Source organism: Anolis sagrei, chromosome 6 (genome assembly GCF_037176765.1).
Source record: "Anolis sagrei isolate rAnoSag1 chromosome 6, rAnoSag1.mat, whole genome shotgun sequence".
NCBI classification, from domain to species: Eukaryota; Metazoa; Chordata; class Lepidosauria; order Squamata; family Dactyloidae; genus Anolis; species Anolis sagrei.
This window is the reverse complement of record NC_090026.1, coordinates 43,428,487-43,449,205: the sequence shown is the minus strand read 5'-3', so window position 1 is coordinate 43,449,205 and position 20,719 is coordinate 43,428,487. Positions and strand designations below refer to the sequence as shown.

The window sequence follows — 20,719 nt, the reverse complement described above, 5'->3', positions numbered from 1 at the left end:
GCATTTAGAATAGGCATTATCTGATGAAAAAGACCGTACCTCCGCCTTCATTCAGTATGACAGGTGCTCCAGTACCATCTTCAATCAAATCATATGGTGAAACATAATACTTCAGATTTATCAGGTGACCTGGAAAAGGAAATGGATAACTTAATAAAATATACGCAGCAAAAAATAAGCCTATATATTAGCATATGATTGTGTTGAATCAAACTTAAAACAGGATATATGAATTAAGAGAACAAAAATTAACAAAGCCAAGATTTGAAAGTGGTTTTTAAGAAACAATATTCTCCTTATAATTGCAGAACTGAAACTCCCCCATATAAGAAATTGTAAGATAATGATGGGGAATCTATGGCCCTCCATTTGTTATGAACCTCAAATTCCAGAATGCTAAATGTAGAAGTTGTAGTTCAAAACAAGGTGTAGTTTCTTCTTTTTACTTAAAGCAAACAACATTCTGAACCATAATGCTAATCTATACAAGAGACAAGTGGAAATGGGCTTTGCATAGACTGTAATTTCCTGTCAGCATCATAGTCGAGCATCAATCATTTCACAAGGTTTTAAAAAGTTTTTTTAAACACAAGTATAAATCCAAATAATAAAATCCAAATAATGAAATTTCACTTACATTTTCACTCAATATAATGTATCTTATTTACTTACTCTTACCAATCCTAATCCCACCCTTATCAGCCTCTTGTGTCTACCAGTTTTTCTTTCCTCCCCCACCCACTGGGAACAGTTGTGTCTTCATTTCAAGTATTATTTGAATTGATCAATTGTGAAGAGGATGCGATTGAGTTCTTTATATATTTTTTCCTTTTACTCTAGCTATCAGAGTTCCCCATTTCAAGTCTCAATTCTTTTTACAGATGCCAGTTGCGCATTTCAACCTCCTTTCACAAGAATAATCCTGGAGCATACAATCAGCTAAATAGTCAAACCATTTTTTAATTTCCCGTTTTTCCCACTCTTTCCAGCCCAAGGCTACTGTTGCTTGGGGAACTTCTATCATATGCTATTCCTCAGAAAAAGCTAGCAGGATTGCTGAGTGGATACAAAGAATCTATCCTTATTCCTGCTATACATCTTTAGAGTAAGATCGTCTCCTACCTCCACTCCTTGGAGTGAGATAGCCCACACTTCCATGCAGAATCTTGTCCAAAGGACTTGCATTGGTGGCTTGCCTAGAAACAGACAGAATCAGAAACATATAACACACTGGGTGCAGAACTGAAACAGTCTCATTTGTGACCTTGTTTCACTAGACTAGTTACTAGGCCTGGGTAACAACGGAAAAATTTGTTTCTAAAATCGATTCGTTTTTTGGGGGTTTTTGCGTTTCGATATTTAAAAGAATTCCGAAATTTTTCTTTTAAAAAGTTCAATATTTACGAAATTTCGTAAATGTTAAAAAAATTACGAAACATTAACGAAACAAATACGAAACAATAACGAATCGATTCGTTAATGGCGGACGCGACCGCGCAATACGCTAAAAAACCTCTAAATGGGACAGGGGGAACTTCTGAAGCTTCCCTCTCCCTCTGTTGTTGACTGTTGGTGTGATATTATAATTTTTTTTCACTAATTAAACAAAAAACAACTATAAAACTTGCCCCAGACATGCGGAAATAATAACGAAACGACCTCAAACCGATAACGAAACAAATACATAACGAATCCGAAGCATTTACGAAACGAATTTAAAAATTCGTTTCGTTTTTAAGTTGCTCCAGAATGGTTCGTTATCGTTTCATTATAAAAAAATAACGAATTTTTAACGAATTACGAATTAACGAAACGAAACCGCCCAGCCCTACTAGTTACATGTCCCAACTGAAGACTTAGGTTTACGACACTAACAGCACAAGTCATTTATTCAGATGTCAGTCTTATTACTCCCCTGTGGAACTTACACCCTGACATAAGACATGTATAGGATTGCAGGTTAGGATCTACAAAGAGGTAACTACTTTTCCTTTCTGGAGATGAAATGGGAAGGAGCTACAGCTTGTTTCAGGAGAAGCAAATAAGAGTGTCATAGCAAATTGAAGGCCAGAGTTAGTGTGGACAGCACTCCTTCCATTTAGAGTTTTTCAGGGCTACAGCACTATGAGAAAGGATGTGTGTAATGAAATGGGCTATTACCCACACAAGGATATCTAGTGAACCCATGCTTCAAATGGATGTTAGGTTAGATTCTTCCAAACTCAATATTTCATTTTCTAGACTATACCGAAGCTTATTGAGCTAAAAGTAAGTGCTGAGGTCAATGTGGTAAAATGCTCTTACCAGTACATGACTGCCATCTTTGTAAGATCGAGTTCCAAGGATTGAAGAGCCAAGTACATTTTAGTTTTCAGTTTGCTGAAAGAAAGAAGATTTCATTAAAAATAGGTAAGTGGCATTTAAAACAGTGCCTTGAAAGTACATTCCACTGAACTCAATGGCAGATATGGACAAGATTGCACTGATAACAAATGCAAGAACTGTCTGGCTGTCAATAGACCTCCAAACTCCAAGGAAGATACTTTTCCTGAGCTTATCAAGATTGCTATCGAGCCAAGGATCCAACAGAGATCTCATATAGCCTAAAACACCTTCCTATTAGGAAATAAAGTAAATGGGCATAAAGATGGATCTATTTTTTTATCACTGTCATGCTGTCTAAACTGCACCTGCATTCATATTGGAGGAAAACACCGGGGGGGGGGGGGGGGGGCATATGGGGAGCCATAATTCCTCACTCTAAAAATATTTCCAACTAGAATACACTGCTTTCCTAGATATCTTCTTGATGCAGTTTTCATAACATCCACATAATGACAGCAAAGACTGGAGAAACAAGACTCTGATCAGCACCTTTTACAGTGCTCTGGGATCGAAGCCTCACTGCAACAGTATTTTTCTTACCAAATCTATCCTACCAGTTACTGCAACAGCTGTATTTAGCCCCGCAATCATTTTAAAAATCACTGAAGATAGGATCCAGCCGTGCTTGCAGAATTCTGAATACATCTCATTTGTTATTTTAGCACCTGCTGCAGGCTACCCCAACCCTACATTTGCTTCCTCATCCAAAGCTGAGGTGACTAGGAAGTATTGTTTAAATGTTGAAAAGAAAATGAGTGACATTGGAAGTAAGTTATGAGGTATATGAGAAGATGTGCATCCAGATGTACAGACTGTCAACTGCTTGCACACAAAAATAACACAAATACTTGGTCAAGTTACAGAAAGATTTCACACAATAGAAATTATGTAATAAAATACTTACTTGTCACCTGGCAGTTTATACAGATTAACGAGGCCTTTAAGGTGCTTAGAAAATTCATCAAAATCTCTCTCTCTGCAAAGTAAGAAAAAGACCTTAAGCTCAAAAGAACCTGGATGGTTTTTAATATCATCAGCCATGGTATTCTTATGAGGCATTGGACTGGGAAGAGCCTGTCCTTTACTTATAGTGCCCCTTTGTGCTATTTAACAGATACATGACACAACTTTGTGAAGGTCCCTTGAGTTTGGGGTTCACTGCTATCGGTATGCTGACTGCATCCAGCTCATCTTTTAAAATCTAAAGGAAATGAACCAGTATTTAGTACAAATGATAGCCTGGATGAGGGGAACACATTGGCATTTAATGAAGACAAAAGAGAAATGCCTAATTGAAAGGGAAACCAGTGAATAGGGATTCAGCATGCTGCATAAAGTTACATTCTCTTGAAGAATCAGGCTAGCATTCGAGTCATACTCCTGGAGTCAGGGCTGCATTTGCAGATGGCTGGGGCCAACCTCAGGGAGAATGCAATTCCCATTTTACAAATAGCTACTCATCTGCTCCTGGACACAATTCAAAGCACTGTTTTAGAATCTACAAAGACCATGTGGCTTTGGGACAAGCCATTTGTAATATTACTCTACCATGTGAGTCTGTTCAGGTTTTAAGATATTTGGAAATGACCTCCATTTGATGCTGCCTCCAGTGGTCACTTCTCCAAAAGGAACCTAAGAGAAAAGTATCTTCTTTCAAACTCTCAACTCCCTGCCAACAGAAGGAAATTTAATTCATTCTGTTGTCCTTCTGCTAAAGATAGAATTATTTTTATTTTGACAGGTTTTGGGAATATAAACTGGTTTTGGGCTGATGGGACTCCAACCATTTGGATGCTTTCAATCCATCCTCTGTTGAGAAACATATTGCCTGAACACAGGTATGGGCTCTATGTTCCAAATAGCCTTTAAGGTAGCCTAAAATACTAAAATAAATTGAAATGTCAGCATGTAACCACAGAATAGTAATATTTGCACATTTTTGCTTACAGGAGTGGGTGGGAAGAACAATTCATTATTATTCTCTGTAGAAAAGAATGATAACAGCCAGAAAACCATAGCCATACAACAGCACTGGTGTCCAAAAGAAAGGTAGTAAGCAATGAATTTTATATAGTACTCACCTTAGATGCTGCACCAATTCTGGACAACTCTATAACAAAAAAGGACATGTATCTCAAAAGTCATCTAAAGTTGCTGTCATTTTTAGTTCAAATGGTACATCCTTAACATGTACAGGGCTACAGTGGATATCACCTTCATTTAGGTACAGTTACTCCTCTGAATCTAAACATCTCTCCATTGAGCTCTACAGCAGATGGGCAGCTGACTTTCTCCTTCCCACAGTTGGAAAACTAAAAGATCTGGCCCTTTTATGGTGTTTGGACAAACAATGTGAAAATACACATCTAAACAAAGTGAAATCAAAGGTAGAAGTCTGGTTAGGCAGATCAGTATATCCTACTTACCACAGGATTTTCTCCATGATGTGCTACTTTGACATCACACAGTTGTCCAGAAGGATCCAAATGAACTTCCACATAAAACATGTCTGAAGTTATGTAACATTCTGTGCCATTTGCACTAAGGTGAGATCCCAGGCTTAAAAAGAGGGAAGAAAAAGACACTCAGACCTTAACAACTTTTGTCAAATACCAGCAAATCCCAAGATAATGATCAACATCTTCTGGAGGTACCAGGTCCTATCTGATTTTGGATGCTAAGCAAGGTCAGCCTTGTATAGAATCTGGGTGGGAGATCACTAGGGAATGTCATTTTGCTGCAGTCTATATTTTTGAAGAAAGCAATGGCAAATCTTCTCTCAGTACCCCCTTTCTAAGAAAACTGTATGACGTTCACGTTGCCATAAGTCAAGAGGTAACTTGAAAAGCATACAAATACCTAGTCCCCACACACACTTCTAGAGGCTCATAACTGACAACAATGTAATTGGTCTATATTATATTAGTTCCCCTAAGAAATCAGCAATACAGAAGTCAAAACTAATTTGTTTTACTGATTTCATGGGAATAAATGATCATTTGGCTTAAAACATTCGTGCTCTACACTATCCTTATAGTTTTTTTTCTATTAATATTCTGTTCACTTCTTCGCCTCCTCACCTCAGCCCTTGCCCCTGAACATAATGGAAATAAAGTAGAATCTATGGTTCTCTTGTGCAATTCAAACAATTAATTTGCTAGCAGAAGCTGTCATGAGTATTGCTTTTTTCCTTACTTTCGGCAAGCTTAAACTATTAACAAAACGTGCAAAAATGTTACTTCTTGGAAGTTATATTATCTCTTAAATGTAAAGTAGAGGTGAAAAACATACCAGCAAAAGAGATCTGTGCGAGGTTAATAAAGACTTGTTATTGAAGTAGGAAGGCTATTTTCACTCTCCCATTTAGAGTAAATAGCAATGATTGTTTGAGAACTATTTTATTACATTTTCTTGATTTTACAGTTAGTAGAGATAATAATCCAATTTCTTTCAATGATACATTTCAAAGTAAGCTTTCCTTTCACAATACTGATATAATTTGCAATCCAAGCATTCACATTACATGGGGTGACATCTGCTAGAAGAAGAAGAGCTTAATTTTTCTACCCCGCCTCCACCTCTCTAAAGGGATTCGGGATAGCTTACATGGGGCCAAGCCCAAGGCAACACACAATTAAAAACAGAACAACAAATTATGATAGCATAAAACATCATAAACAATAATAAACAAACATCAAAAGCAACAGCAGACTAATTTTGGGGGGGGGGGGGGGGAAGGAGGCCACTATGCGAACTGGTTAAAGGATAGGGTGGTTCAATAAGGTGGATAGAAACATATAGTGCCATAGGAAATATCATGGAAACAGAGCGATTAAACAGAATCAATTCGGCTTAACTTAAAATATAGTGATGTAATATAGGAATTCAGATTCAGGTCATGATTCGGTCATGATACAGGTCATCTGTCACAGGAGTCATCAATCCAATGCACGACGAAACATCCACGTCTTTAATTCCTTACAGAATGTGAGTAGTGGTTCTCAACCTGTGAGTTCCTAGATGATTTAATTTTCTACTCCCAGAAATCCTAACAGCTGGTAAACTGACTGGGATTTCTGGGAGTTGTAGTCCAACATGGGAACCCACAGGTTGCACATCACTGTATATCATACTATAAGGGAAGCAAGACTGCTTCCAGTGTTGCTACTTTAAAGGGCTTCTGTGTCAAGATTAAACATGCTATATTTGTGTTGAAGTTGACATTGATTACTTCCATGCCGGGACTGGTATATCTTTTCCAGCAAATCTTATTGCCAGTGAGAATACCATGATTTTCCCCCCAAAATAACTAATACCTTTAATAGGATAAAAAATGACTCACCCATTTTGTCGAGCAATGGATTCCAAGCGATCTGTCATGGCAGGGAGTGATGTTACTGAGAGGAAAACAGTTAGTTTAGATCTTTGTACAGATGTAGGTTAATTTAAATACATTTCAGCAAGTCTAATGGATTTTTTTCCCCAAGTTGGTATATGGGCTGTTTCTTTGGTCTTACCTAAATCATTAGCACTTCTGTTTTCTATTTAACAATACTGATGCTCCCTTTTCTCTTTCTATTGAGTTATTTAGAAGTCTTGCGACAAGGTGGGTTAGGTTTTGAGTTCTATAAACCAATTCATAATGTTTACTGTTCCAAAGAGAACAACTCTGCATTTTTATACAATGATGCATACCAATCATGCAGGAAATGACAAGGAGTAATGATATCTGGCTTTCACTTACATTCAAATTATACTATTTGCTTCACTGTCTGAAACCCAATTACATCAAAAATAAGCAAGGAAATGGATAGAATACTTAGTGAAGTAAATCAAGTAGTTCAAAGACAGTATGGAAACTATCTGCATTCATTAGCCTTAATGAGCCTGCCCTCAGTTTCATTTGAACTCATTCCCATGGAACAGAATCTCCCCACATTCTGGCAAGTTACACAACCTAAGGTATCCGATCAATCACTATAGCCAGAGAAGGAGAGAGCCAACACCTGCTCATTCTCAGCCTCAAACACTGGGGGAAGACAATGATGTGTTTTAACTCTGGACTAGCTGGGTGGTAAAAAGCAGTCTCTCTGTCATTCTGCCTTGAATTAGAAGTGGGTGGCACAAATATACAGGCTAATTACTGTATCTACTGAGTGGCTACTACTCTTGATTACCCTGCAGGAAAAGAAGGTAGAAGTACATCTTAGTAAGAAGGAACATCACTGTCAGAAGCTTCGTATGCCTTTTCTGGTTCTGAGATGGAAAATATTATCTTTTTACTTCTCCCTGACCTCTACATTTCCAGGATTCAGCACAAGACTGATGGTCAGACCTTATTCTCTTGATAAATCACAAATTCTTGGCTGCTCGCTCACACCTAAGATTTTCAACCTCCACCAACCACTCATAAAAGATTAGACTGAAAATTTGGTCCTAGCCTGCCCTCAGAAAACATGGACAGAAGTCACTGAAGAGCTATGGATGCCTTAAGAGTAAACGAGGCTCTCCTGTTATAGAAAAGTGGCTGAATTACCATATTCTAGGTACAGAGAGATGGGAAAGAGCATTTTACACAGGCCCCCAAGAATGCTGGACAGAAAATTACAATTTTTGTAGCAAGGATTTGAAATTAGTACTTTTCCAAACATGTAGATGAAGCAGAAGTATAAGAAATTGTTCATTTTTAGGCAAGCCATAAGTGCTTACAAGTTTATGAGAATACATATGATATGAAACAGAACTCAACTTGTGCCAGGGCAAACCAGTATACCAGCTACAAAGCAAATCTATTGCTTTCTCCTTATGTGTAGAAATGCTGCAATCCTAAACACATCTGCAAGGAAGTATACCCCTCTCAATACAGTGGGACTCAAAAATACTCAAATAAACCATTCAGAGTTTCAGGTGCATCAGTTCCTATGTCCAACTTTCTGATGATCTCAATGATCTCATTTGGTCTTACAAACCTTTCAAGGCCTTCTGTAATGTTTCCAAACAGCTAACAAGATTCTGGTGACCTCCAGAGTTCATTACAACTCGTTTTTCCTGTTTTCAGAAATGGAAGACAAAAAGTTGAGAAGGTTTCAAAAAGCATTCAGTAATATTGCAAAAGAGAATGAACAGCTAAGAAGCAAGCATAATCAACTGCATTCCCAGAAGAGTTGACTGTTTTTTGCACTTTCACTTAAATTCCCAAATTTAGTGCATTGTGCTTCTCAATGCTGGACTGTGTATATAGAGCACACTAAGCCAGTGAATGAAGGATAGCTTAGCTTGGCTCTACGAAATGTTGGCAGGAGAATGGTTTTTTTCTTATTCATTTTTCATGCATTCATTATTAGTTTTCCACACCTGCTTTCTATGTTCTCAGGAATTAAGAAATTTCTTAACAAAATAATTAGTCCTGACCATATACTTTTCCTATCTCAGATGTCTAACACCACCAATCCTTTCTTGGCAATAGTATGATAGCTGGGACCCTAGACTACGCTGCTTGCACAACACAGGTCTGAATTAGGGGAACATGTGTGGGAGTGAGCGCACCAAGTGAGAGACGCAGATGCGGCGGAGTTGTTGCAATGGAACGACTCCCTTAACCTGTCCCTCCTGAGATAAATTATTTCACTGCTATCCTGTCATAGCTGCGTCTCTCACTCGTTCCGCTGTCTGCCGCACATATTGCCTTCATTAATTCTGACCCGCTTTGCACAACTAGCGTAGGGTCCCAGCTATCATACCATTGTCCTTTTCTTGTAAAGCTTAATGCATAAGAGCACTATGTATTTGCCAACTTTACAGGTTTTGAGGAAACGCTCACAAACTGCTAAGGTAAAATACTCTAGAAAAGTAGAAAAAAATTGATAATGATAATTATAGAAACATGTTCTCAAGAAGTTTCACCACATGCATATGCCTACATTGTGCCAAATCCTCACCATAACTTGCCGGACAAGTTTCATGGTTTCTGTCCAAGGTCTGGTGTTGGGATTAAACTTGACATGAAGCCTTTCTAGTAGCGAACTCATCTTGTTCAGCTTTTCTGATTCTGTGAGAGAAACTGAGATCAATAAACAGTATCTTGAATCTAAATTTTAAGAAGCAACTATATTATTCAAGTTCCCTGCATGATTATTTTTCAAGTTCTCTGTAAGCAAGATACACCACACTGCACATGTAAGCATGACTCACATAATGAAAACATGTCCCAAACATTAATTTTCATTGCAGCAATCTAGAGAAAATATGGTTCATCAGACGATAGCAAATGACAGTCCACAACCAACTCATTCTTTTCTATTCGAAAAATTCACACAGGTTGTGTACCTTATCAAAAAGTTCAAAATAGAGTTTGAATAAGTTAATGTATAAAATAAGTAGAAGGAACCCTCACTATGCAGATCTGGAGAACACAAGAAATGATGAGACAATATAAGAAGACAAAATAAATAAACATAGATCCTGAAGGAAAATCTATTTTTGTTAGAAAAGATATCACGGTTGGATTTTTTTTCTCTCATTTACATTTTTTTCTCTACTAAATAACATGTATAATGTTATTTAGATGAGACAGTAGACTCAAGTGTAGAACTGTTTACGTTATTAACATGGCTCCGTAGCTTGCATACTATACTTTCTCACGTTTTCCATCTCCTCTCCCAAATTTCCCCCCCTCTTTTACTGTTCATTTGATTAAAAACACTGAAAACAAAATAAAAAATTATTTGCGGGGGAAAATCAAAATAATGTAAAATTCAAGAAAGTTAACATGGGTGGCTGAGATATAGACAACTTTGCTTTTTGATGGTTGAGTATACTTTACTTCATGCACACAAATGTATATACATTATATAATATTACAGGTGTCCCTCTATACCTGTGGTTTTGACTTCTGATTTGATTTAAATGTTCTAAGAATCTCTAGACCCTCCAATGTGACTCTGTGGTCAACTTCTTCCAATCATGGTGGAGGACCAAGCAATTTTTATACATTAAGATCTCTAGAAATTTTTGGGTTCCCTAACCCAATTGTATGATTACCTTCCAACAGAAGTTGCCCATAGAGTCATGTTGGAACACCTAGAAATTTCTAGAGGTGTTATCTGAAATAAACACAATTTCTTTATTTGCGCTTTTTTACTTTCATTGTAGTCCTGTGCCGCTTTCTGGGCAGAGCATGCTGAACTCACTGGTATAGCCTATGGATGTTTAGAAAAGCATGTTGATTGTTTGCTTGCTCACACCCCTTCTTCCTAAGTCCCATGCATACTACTTTTCTCCCCAGGAACAGCATGGGTTTGCCCACTCATCTTTTTTCATCGTGACCCCTCACTATGAAGCACATAGTGAGCAAGTGTTCCTGTATAATTACATTTATTTTTATGCCACTGTTCTTTCTTAACAGAGACTCAAAGAAGCTATGAATACTCTTGAAGTCAAACAGTCAAAGCTGATGACATGCTTGTTTTCCTGACACTTTCACCATACCTGAAAACGCTGAAACTATGTGTCAAGTATCCCTTTACACTTTAACTTAAGTTTGGTTCTTTTACCTGTGCTTGGGGGAGTGAGTGATATTTCTATTCTGGTTTCTACCTGAGTGTGCCATAATCTCTGCTACCAAATATCATACAGGGTGAGGCAGCATAACTTCCAAATCATTGCAAAGTCAGCTATTCAGTCTAAAGCAGGTATGGGCAAACTTGGGTTCTCCAGGTGTTTTCAACTTCCACAATTCTTAACAGCCAGTAAGTTGCTTGGGATTTCAAGTTCAAAACATCCAGAGGGCCGAAGTTTGCCCATGGCTGGTCTAAAGGAAGGGCCTTCTAACTATTCACAGAAACTAAATTACAGTACAGTACTCATTAAGCAGAGATCTAGTATGGAACAGCATCTGCAGAGGACCAAGTCAAGGTGGATACTAAAGGGAAAGGTGGATAGATTACAAGGCCCAAGCCAGACAGGGGAGAAATTCTTGATTTTTTTTATTTACGGCATTTATATGCCGCCCTTCTCACCTCGAAGGGGACTCAGAGTGGCTTACAATATATATTTTCATACAATATATTATATTATTAGCATAGTACAATATCAGTATTATATATTACTTTATTGCACTATACCATTATATTGTAATATTATTAGTGTAAATATATAATTATAATATCATATTATTATTACTAGTATTATATTGTATTACATTATAATATTATAAATATTATATGTATATACAATATACTATATTAGATTATTAGTAAAGACAAGATGGAAACGTCTTCTGCTCCCCTCTGTCTTCGCTCTGGCCAGAGCAGCCGTTGGGTCGTTGATGCAGTCTACTGGACCGGAAGTGGTAGCAAATACAGGGTGAGGCAACATAACTTCCTTTTTTAAAATGCGCGCCATTCAGGCGGTTGAAAACGTAGAGGAGCGCTAGGGGTCTTGTTCGAGAGGCGGGAGTATAAAGTTTTGTCCTGACACAGTTCAGTCGCCATCATGCGTTGGAACAGTGAGAAGCGTGCTTTTGCTGTTGAGGCCTACTTTTTGAGCGGATTTGGGAGTGGCTGGCCTCCTCTCCAGATTTGGCCCCTTGTTTATTTATCGAGCCATCAGCAACCAGGCAATTATATTACATTTCTAACAGAACAAAGCAAACAAACAAACAGACAAAATACAAAATTTGTGAATTTGGTAGTTGATTAAATGTCCTTTGACCAGTATCTGGCCACTTGGAGTGCTTCTGGTGTTGCTGCAAGAAGGTCCTCCATTGTGCATGTGGCAGGACTCAGGTTGCATTGGCCCCTTGTGATTTTTTTTATGGGGCTTTTTGAAATCCCGTGTTTATGTGAACTGTCCAAGGACCCTAAAAGATTTGAAGACCAACATCCAGGAAGAAACTGCCAACATAACGCCTGCTATGCTGGTAAGAGTCATGACAAATGCCAGAAATCGGTTTACTCAGTGTATGGAGAATGAGGGACGTCACCTGCCTAATTTGATCTTAAAAACTACGTAAAACAAAACTTTAGGTATGCGCCTACATTATATTAAAAATATTCTGATTCTTACAATGGGTTTTATTAAGTCTTGAAAAAGGGAAGTTATGCTGCCTCACTCTGTATAATGTTCACATCTACAGTTTCAGCTTTGTGGATCAATGCTACTCAGAGGACCAATTCACAAATGTGTCCATCCCTTAATGACTGACAGATGAATGCATGAACCAAGCTCCTGGGAAAAACAGGAGAGTCTTATTTGTAGTCTTATATGTGATTCAACTTCTGCTTGTACTTTTTATGACAGACAAGACATCGTATGAGGCAAAATATTGCAAAGTCAGTTGATAAAGCTTCAGTCTAAAGCAGGCATGGGCAAACTTGGGCCCTCCGGGTGTTTTGGACTTCAACTTCACAATTCCTAACCGCAGGGCGGGAGTTGAAGTCCAAAACACCCGGAGGGATTAAGTTTGCCCATGCCTGGATCATATAATTCGGTTCACGCTGCATTATATAATAGTGCAGATCAAGCCTCAAAAATCCGAGATTCCAAACACTTGTGGGGCGAACTCATTTGGGATATAAGATACTTCGCCTGTACGGCCCTGCACACCTGAGCTTTGCTCACACAAGGCTCTTTGTGGGGTTTCTGAACGCAGCCTTTATTGGGAGTGCTCCCACTTTGAGGCCTTGGTGTCACTCCCAGGCCGGCGTGACTCACTCACCCTCCGAGGCGCCCTGGGCGGCCTTCATCCTTCACCGGAGCGGCAGGCAGGGAAGGAGAGGGGCCCGGCGCCCCGCTCCGCCCTCCCTCATGCGGCGGGGAAGGAAGGCCCGTCTCCCGCTCGGAGGAGAAGACCCGAGGCGCGCGCAAGGCACCATCCCACTGGCGTCCGCGTGAGATTTCCAGCTCTCGCGGGATTTGGGAGGGGAAACCGGAGGTGGAGAGCAACAAGCGCGAGAGAAGCCGCGGCGCGTGGGAAGTCAGCCAATCTAGCGGCAGAAAGCACTTCTCGCGAGGCTTTCATTTCCACCTCCCTTGAAAAAAAAAAAATAAACAAACAAAACAGGTCACGCTCTTTCACCCATCAGGAAAACGTCCAATGCAATTCCTTCGCTTTAGACAAAGTCCAAAACACCCGGAGGACCGAAGTTTGCCCAAGCCTGGATCATATAATACAGTTCATGCTGCAATTTCCTGTACTTTACTAATAATCCAATATATTGTATATACATGTAATATATATTATAATGTAAAACAATATAATACTAATAATACAATTGGGTTGTTGTAGGTTTTTTCGGGCTATATGGCCATGTTTTAGAGGCATTCTCTCCTGACGTTTCGCCTGCATCTATGGCAAGCATCCTTAGAGGTACTGATGCTTGCCATAGATGCAGGCGAAACGTCAGGAGAGAATGCCTCTAGAACATGGCCATATAGCCCGAAAAAACCTACAACAACCCAGTGATTCTGGCCATGAAAGCCTTCGACAATACATTAATACAATATTATAATTATATATTTATATTACATGTAATATTACATGTAATATTACAATAGGTTGTTGTAGGTTTCACCTGCATCTATGGCAAGCATCCTCAGAGGTTGTGAGGTCTGTTGGAACTAGGAAAAAGGGGTTTATATATCTGTGGAATGACCAGGGTAGGACAAAGGACTCCTGTCTGCTGGAGCTAGGTGTAAATGTTTCAACTGATCACCTTGATTAGCATATAATGGCCTGACAGTGCCTGGAGCAAACCTTTGTTGAGAGGTGATTAGATGTCCTTGTTTGTTTCCTCTCCGTTGTTGTGCTGTTGTAATTTTAGAGTTTTTTTTAATACTGGTAGCCAGATTTTGTTCATTTTCATGGTTTCTCCTTTCTGTTGAAATTGTCCACATGCCTGTGTATTTCAATGGCTTCTCTGTGTAGTCTGACATCGTGATTGTGAGAGTGGTCCAGCATTTCTGTGTTCTCAAATAATATGCTGTGTCCAGGTTGGTTCATCAAGTGCTCTGCTATGGCTGACTTCGCAGGTTGAAGTATTCTGCAGTGCCTTTCATGTTACTTGATTCGTGTTTGGGAGCTGCTGCGTTTGGTGGTCCCTATGTAGACTTGTCCACAGCTGCATGGTACACGGTAGACTCCTGCAGAAGTGAAAAGATCCCTCTTGTCCTTTGCTGAACATAGCATTTGTTGGATTTTCTTGGTGGGTCTGTAGATACTTTGTAAGTTGTGTTTCCTCATCAGCTTCCCTATGCGGTCAGTGGTTCCCTTGATGTATGGCAGGAACACTTTTCCTCTGGGTGAATCTTCATCTTTACTCTTGTGGCTTGTTCTTGGTCTTGCAGCTCTTCTGATGTCTGAGGTGGAGTATCCATTGGCCTGTAGAGCCCAGTTGAGGTGGTTCAGTTCATCTTGAAGGAGGTGGGGTTCGCAGATTCCTTTTTCTTATATTACAATATAATGGTTGAGTTCTGTTTTATTGACTATTCTAAAGCTTTTGTGTCGATCATAATAAATTGTGGCAAGCTCTTGGTGGTATGGGGATACCAAATCACCTTATCTCTCTCCTGAGGAATCTGTATAATGACCAAGTAGCAACAGTAAGAACTGACCATGGAACAACAGACTGGTTCAAGATTGGGAAAGGTGTATGGCAGGGTTGTATACTCTCATCCAACCTATTCAACTTGTAGGCAGAACACATCATGCGATGTGCGGGGCTTGAGGAATGCAAGGCTGGGGTGAAAATTGCAGGAAGAAACATTAACAACCATAGATATGCAGATGATACCACTTTGATGGCCAAAAGCGAGGAGGAGCTGAGGAGACTTCTAATCAAGGTGAAAGAAGAAAGCGCAAATGCTGGGTTGCAGTTAAACATAAAAAAACCCCAAGATTATGGCAACAAGAATGATTGACAACTGGGAAACAGAGGGAGAAAACATGGAGGCAGTGACAGACTTTGTATTTTTAGGTGCAAAGATAACTGCAGAGTCTATGATTTCTACCAAGCCTGTGCAAATACTTCCGCTCTAAACACTAACAAAGATTACTGCAAAGCAGACTGCAGCCAGGAAATCAGGAGACACTTACTTTTTGGGAAGAGAGCAATGTCCAATCTCGATAAAATAGCGAAGAGTAGAGACATCCTACTGGCAACCAAGATCTGCATAGTTAAAGCAATGGTCTTCCCTTTAGTCACCTACGGATGTGAGAGCTGGATCATAGGGAAGGCTAAGCAAAGGAAGATAGATGCTTTTGAACTGTGGTGTTGGAGGAAAGTTCTGAGAGTGCCTTGGACAGTGAGAAGATCCAACCAGTCCATACTTCAGGAAATTCAGCCTTCCCTATGGTCCAGCTCTCACGTGCATAGGTGATTATGAGGAATACCATTGCTTTAACTATGCGGATCTTGGTTGCCAGTGTGATGTCTCTACTCTTCACTATTTTATCAAGATTGGACATTGCTCTCCTCCCAAGAAGTAAGCATCTCCTGATTTCCTGGCTGCAGTCTGCGTCTGCAGTTAATTTTTGCGCATAGAAATACAGTCTGCCATGACCTCGTTTTCTCCCTCTATTTTCCAGTTGTCAATCATTCTTGTTGCCATAATCTTGTTTTTTTTAATGTGTTATTGCAACCCAGCTTTTGCGCTTTCTTTTTTCACCTTGATTAGAAGTCTCCTCAGTTTCTCACTTTTTGCCATCAAAGCGGTATCATCTGCATATCTAAGTTTGTTAATGTTTCTTCCAGCCATTTTAACCCCAGCCTTGCATTCATCAAGCCCTGCACATCGCATGGTATATTCTACAGACATGTTATTACATTTTTGTGTGTACTTTTTATCATGACAGACAGGCCAATCTGTCACCACAAGAGGGAAAGCACTGCAAAGTCAGTGTTTTCCGTCTAAAGCAGGCATGGGCAAACTTGGACCCTCCGGGTATTTTGGACTTCCAATTCCCATTTTGCAACGAAACGTGGCAGCTTCCCTCTCCAACCAAGTCAGCGCCGAGCCTCTGCAATTGTCCCCATGCAGATAAAAGTTTTGTTCAAACGCTCGAACGAGTTCCCGTGAGATTTCGGCCCCGCGAGAGGTCAAACCCGTTTCGAGAAAGCGGAGGAGGTTTTCCGCTTTCCCTTCTCTTCCTGAGGGGCAGCGTCGCGAGACTCGGCTTGTGCGCCTGCGCGCCAGAAGGTAGGCAGGCAGGCAGGAAGGAGAGCAAGCTTGCGCGCGCTTGCTCTCGCGATATCTGGAGGAGCAGGTATAGAGAGAAGAGAGAGCGAGAAAGACGGAGCAGAAGAGCCCCCCGCGCGTTACTACAGGAAGCTTCGGCGAATTTTGTCCGTGTTCTCGCGAGAGTTGGCGGCTTACCTTCTCCCCTCCTCACTTTCCTCTCCCGCCCCTCCCCCCAACCTGGAAGCGGCGCCGTTTCGTGGAGGGAAGTAAGAGGGGGCGAGGAGGAGGAAAAGGAGGATGGGGGGCCCGGCGTGGGGGCCTTGCTAGGGACTCGGCCGGAGGGAGAGGCGGAGGGGGCTCCTCAGCAGGGGACTCGTGGCCCCCTCGAGGGCCCCCGGCGCCTCCGCGGCCAGCCAGGCCTCGGCACCACTCTCTCCTTTCCCTCAGAAACTTGGAAGCAGCAGCCTTGAAGGAGAAAGTGCAGCCAGCTGTGGCCTTCCTTCTCGTGAGGACTCAGGGCCTCGAGTTGGTAGCCGAGGGGGCGTTTCAGACCCTAGAGAAGCCATTATACCAATTCTTGGGGAGACCTACAGCTTAGAGGGGTCTGAAGTTGGAAGAGAAGGGGCCACTTCCAGGAACTTTCCCTCCTTTTAGACGGTTTGGAGGGATCCATCTCCAGGAGTAGTTGGGACCCATACATTGACCTTAGCATTTTGAGATTGGAATCTCCAGCTAAGGAAAGTTAGCTTCCTGTCATTGCCCACCCCATGCTTGATATCTAGGAGCAGGGCCATTGTAATATAAGTTGCCCCGCCCCTTTAAGGGTTCAAAGTTGAAGGTCTGTGTCTTAGGCAGTGGTTTGGGCTAGATCCCCTTCTAGCTCCAAACTCTGGTAAGACAACCGCATGCCGAAAAGAGCAAAGTGGCTGGATGTAGGAGAGAAGTGACGCAAGGGAAGGGGGTGGCTTTGACAATTAGGGTTGGGGGTTTTGGAGGAGTCCCCCCTCTTTTAGAGCCCAGTGGAGAAGGAATGCCAAACCCAGAGAGACATGGGGTCAAGAAGGAATCAGGAGGAGGAGCGCTCTTGCATCAAGAAGCCGTATCCAGCAGCGGGAGCTCAAACAACAAAGAGAGGCACAGGCTCTCCAAGCACAAGAGACACCGGTCCAGGCATTCCAAAGATTCAACCTTGGGGGCCCAAGACGTTGGAACAGCTCTGGGAGGCATGATCAAGCCTTTGGTGGAGTACGATGACATCAGTTCGGACTCAGACACCTTTTCTGATGAAGCTGTCCTCAAGCCGGAACGCAGGGAAAACGACGAAAGAAAAGGGACGTCGGAGAAAAGCGACCGGCTACACAGGCACCGTCACCATCAGCACAGGCGCGTACGGGAATTGATGAAAAGCAAGCTGGTGGACAAGGAGAAGCGGAACCAAGAGTCCTCGGGGAAGTTGAGTTCTGCAAAGGACAGGGTGTCGGGGGCTTCCAAAAGGCTGCACGAGGAGAATGACGAACATCCCTCTAAGACTTTCAAGAGCAGCAGCAAGGAGTCCCGATCAGCCAAACTGCATAAAGAAAGGGCCAGGAAAGAGCGTGAGGCAAAATCTGGCCACAAGGACCGCAGCAAAAGTCACCGTAAAAGAGATGCCCCCAAAAGCTATAAATCCCTGGACAGTCCAAAGCGGAAATCCAGGAGTCCCCACCGCAAGTGGTCAGACAGTCCCAAACAAGATGACAGCCCCTCGGGAGCATCGTACACACAGGACTACGATATCAGCCCTCCACGCTCACACACATCCAGTAATTATGATTCCTACAAGAAAAGTCCAGGTGGGTCCTCAAGAAGACCGTCAGTCAGCCCACCGTACAAAGAACCTGCTGCGTACCAGTCCAACATGCGTTCTCCCAGTCCTTATAGCAGGAGGCAGCGGTCGGTCAGCCCATACAACAGGAGACGTTCATCCAGCTACGAGAGAGGAAGTGGATCTTACAGCGGAAGGTCCCCCAGCCCATTCAACCGAAGGCGATCCAGCAGTCCTTTTGTTTCCAAGCGGTCAATGAGTCGGAGTCCTGTATCCAGGTGCGTGAGCTTTTGTAATTGATCAGAAATTTTGAACTTTTTGTTCAGGTGTAAATGAAGGTGCTGATATCCTAAAGTCATACTTGCCATTCAGGCCAGAAAAAAACTGCTACTATTATTATTTTGCAATATTACTCATTTGAGAACAGATTTTTGCTTGTCTTTCCAGACTTTGGTAATTACCTATTTTGTCCTTGTATAAGTTGAAATTATAGTCAAATGAACCCCACAAAAAACTGGGTCAACTTATCCACTGATCAGTATGAGTACTGTGGTTCTTATATTAAAAAGGAACCCTCCCTTTCTCCAAGTTGAATGGTAAACTGCAAGAGTTTAACCAATTCTGAATCTAAAAGAAGCATCAGTCCCCTTTACTCTGTCATGGCTTTGCTTCTTACCTTTATGAACACCTGTGTGTGGAAGTGTGGTGGCCACGGGTTGCTGGTCCCCTAATGTAGCGTTGGTGCTTTCTTCTCTCTGAGGAATGACCCTCGACTTATCTGGGGGTCAGAAATCTGCAGGTTTGGTCCCCCAAGCCTGTCCCCGACTTATACATGAGGCCAACTTATACAAGAATATATATGATATCTCACATAATTTTGCATTCTAAGTAAACCCGTAAGGTGCTGGTCTGATTCAAAAGCTAACTACAGTTAGTCTCATTATTATGGGGAGGTTTTTTTTTTTAAAGGAAGACTTTGGAAACTTTTATCTCTTGACGTTTATTGGTCTGATAGACTGTTTTATTTAAATAAGTAATATGAACCATAGTTTGTTGGCATCACGTGACACAGTAAACAAGTACAGTGGTTCATGGAAGCAAGAAATTATCTTTTAAAACTTCCTTGATAATGGTATTGTAAGAGAGTAGGGGAATGAAACCAACCCAGTTGTTCTTTTATTAAAACTAAATTAGCTTGATTAAATATGTCAGGTATAGAGATGGAGAGAACTATTATCTTTTTTGTATACATTTTATTGTGATATATGAGGGGGAGAAAAAGGAAACATACAATCTTCAAAATTCAACAATCAAAATACAAGTATTTCCTCAGTCGTACCACCTCCCCATTCCCATTCGTGAATCACCACCCACGACTTCCGACACCACACCATGTGGAACTAGTATCTAACAAAAATCTGTCCTTATCATTACACTAAAAATTCCCCTGTTCAGCTATTTCAAAATCTATTTTTGTCTTCTTTTTTAAATACCCAAAGGCCAGCCTCTATTTTCTAGCAAATTCTTCGGTTTCCTCCCCTTATGCCATTGGTGATCTTGGCCATTTGAATATACTCTACTAATTTTCTTCTCCAATCCTTAATAAGTAGCTTTTTTTCTCCCTTCCAAGATTTTGCTATTGTGATTCTTGCTGCTACAAAACTATATTGGCAAATTTCTACATTATCATTACCCATTCTCTCTTGAAACAAATCCAATAAATACATTTCTGGGTTTTTCTCAATCTTATTAATCATTTTGTTGGTTTCCTTAGTCGCCTTTTTTCAAAACTTTAACCACCATACGTGTCCACCAAACATGAAAGAAGGTGCCTTTCTGCGCTTTACATTTTGGGATCTATCAATTTTAGCCATCAATTCAGGATTTATTTAACTTCTTTAGAACATTTTATATATGTTTTCTCTGACAAAACCCACTATTGAAAAATCCTTTTTTCCATAAGTATTCCCAATTATCCAAATCTATATTTTTCTCTAAGTCTCTGGATCAGGAAATCATTACCGGTTTTATTTCATTATCTTCCAGGTTATGCTCTAGAATATATTTGTATAACCTGGAAATCAATCAATCCCCCAAAATTTTCCAACTCCGATTTTTTTTAGCCAACCCAATTTTATTGTCTTTCCTAAATATATCCTGTAATTGATAATAAAACCAGTCATTTATCCCTAACTTTTCTCTCCCTTTTAAATTCAATTGCCCTTTGTCTTCGATTAGATATTCCCTATAAGTTCTCAGTTCCTCATTGAATGTTGGTTTTAACACTCCTTCCCAAGGGCACAGCTGTAGAGGGATTTTCTGCTCCATCCCTTCTTTGTATCTTTTCTGCAT

At 40.8% G+C, this 20,719-nt stretch overlaps 2 protein-coding genes across 6 annotated transcripts in view; one reads left to right on the top strand and one right to left on the bottom strand.

Moving 5' to 3' along the window:
- Window positions 1–13,289, bottom strand: part of MED1 (mediator complex subunit 1) — a 28,044-nt gene extending 14,755 nt beyond the window's left edge. Inside the window, exons 1-10 of one of the 3 annotated variants that reach the window (XM_060781081.2) lie at window positions 13,103–13,289; window positions 9,324–9,445; window positions 8,355–8,433; window positions 6,728–6,782; window positions 4,812–4,944; window positions 4,467–4,495; window positions 3,290–3,361; window positions 2,305–2,379; window positions 1,123–1,196; window positions 40–129 (exon numbers count right to left, since the gene is read on the bottom strand). In XM_060781081.2, the coding sequence (XP_060637064.2) occupies window positions 40–129; window positions 1,123–1,196; window positions 2,305–2,379; window positions 3,290–3,361; window positions 4,467–4,495; window positions 4,812–4,944; window positions 6,728–6,782; window positions 8,355–8,433; window positions 9,324–9,445; window positions 13,103–13,130 (757 nt within the window). In that variant the 5' untranslated portion in view covers window positions 13,131–13,289. The remainder of the gene's footprint in view (window positions 1–39; window positions 130–1,122; window positions 1,197–2,304; window positions 2,380–3,289; window positions 3,362–4,466; window positions 4,496–4,811; window positions 4,945–6,727; window positions 6,783–8,354; window positions 8,434–9,323; window positions 9,446–13,102) is intronic. The other 2 variants (XM_060781080.2, XM_067470044.1) reach the window with 2 other exon arrangements.
- Window positions 13,290–16,595: 3,306 nt separating this feature from the next.
- The window catches only part of CDK12 (cyclin dependent kinase 12), a 55,230-nt gene continuing 51,106 nt past the window's right edge, over window positions 16,596–20,719 (top strand). For 2 of the 3 annotated variants that reach the window (XM_060781078.2, XM_060781077.2), the window contains exon 1: window positions 16,596–18,645. In XM_060781078.2, coding sequence (XP_060637061.2) covers window positions 17,594–18,645 — 1,052 coding nt within the window. In that variant the 5' untranslated portion in view covers window positions 16,596–17,593. The remainder of the gene's footprint in view (window positions 18,646–20,719) is intronic. The other variant, XM_067470043.1, reaches the window with a different exon arrangement.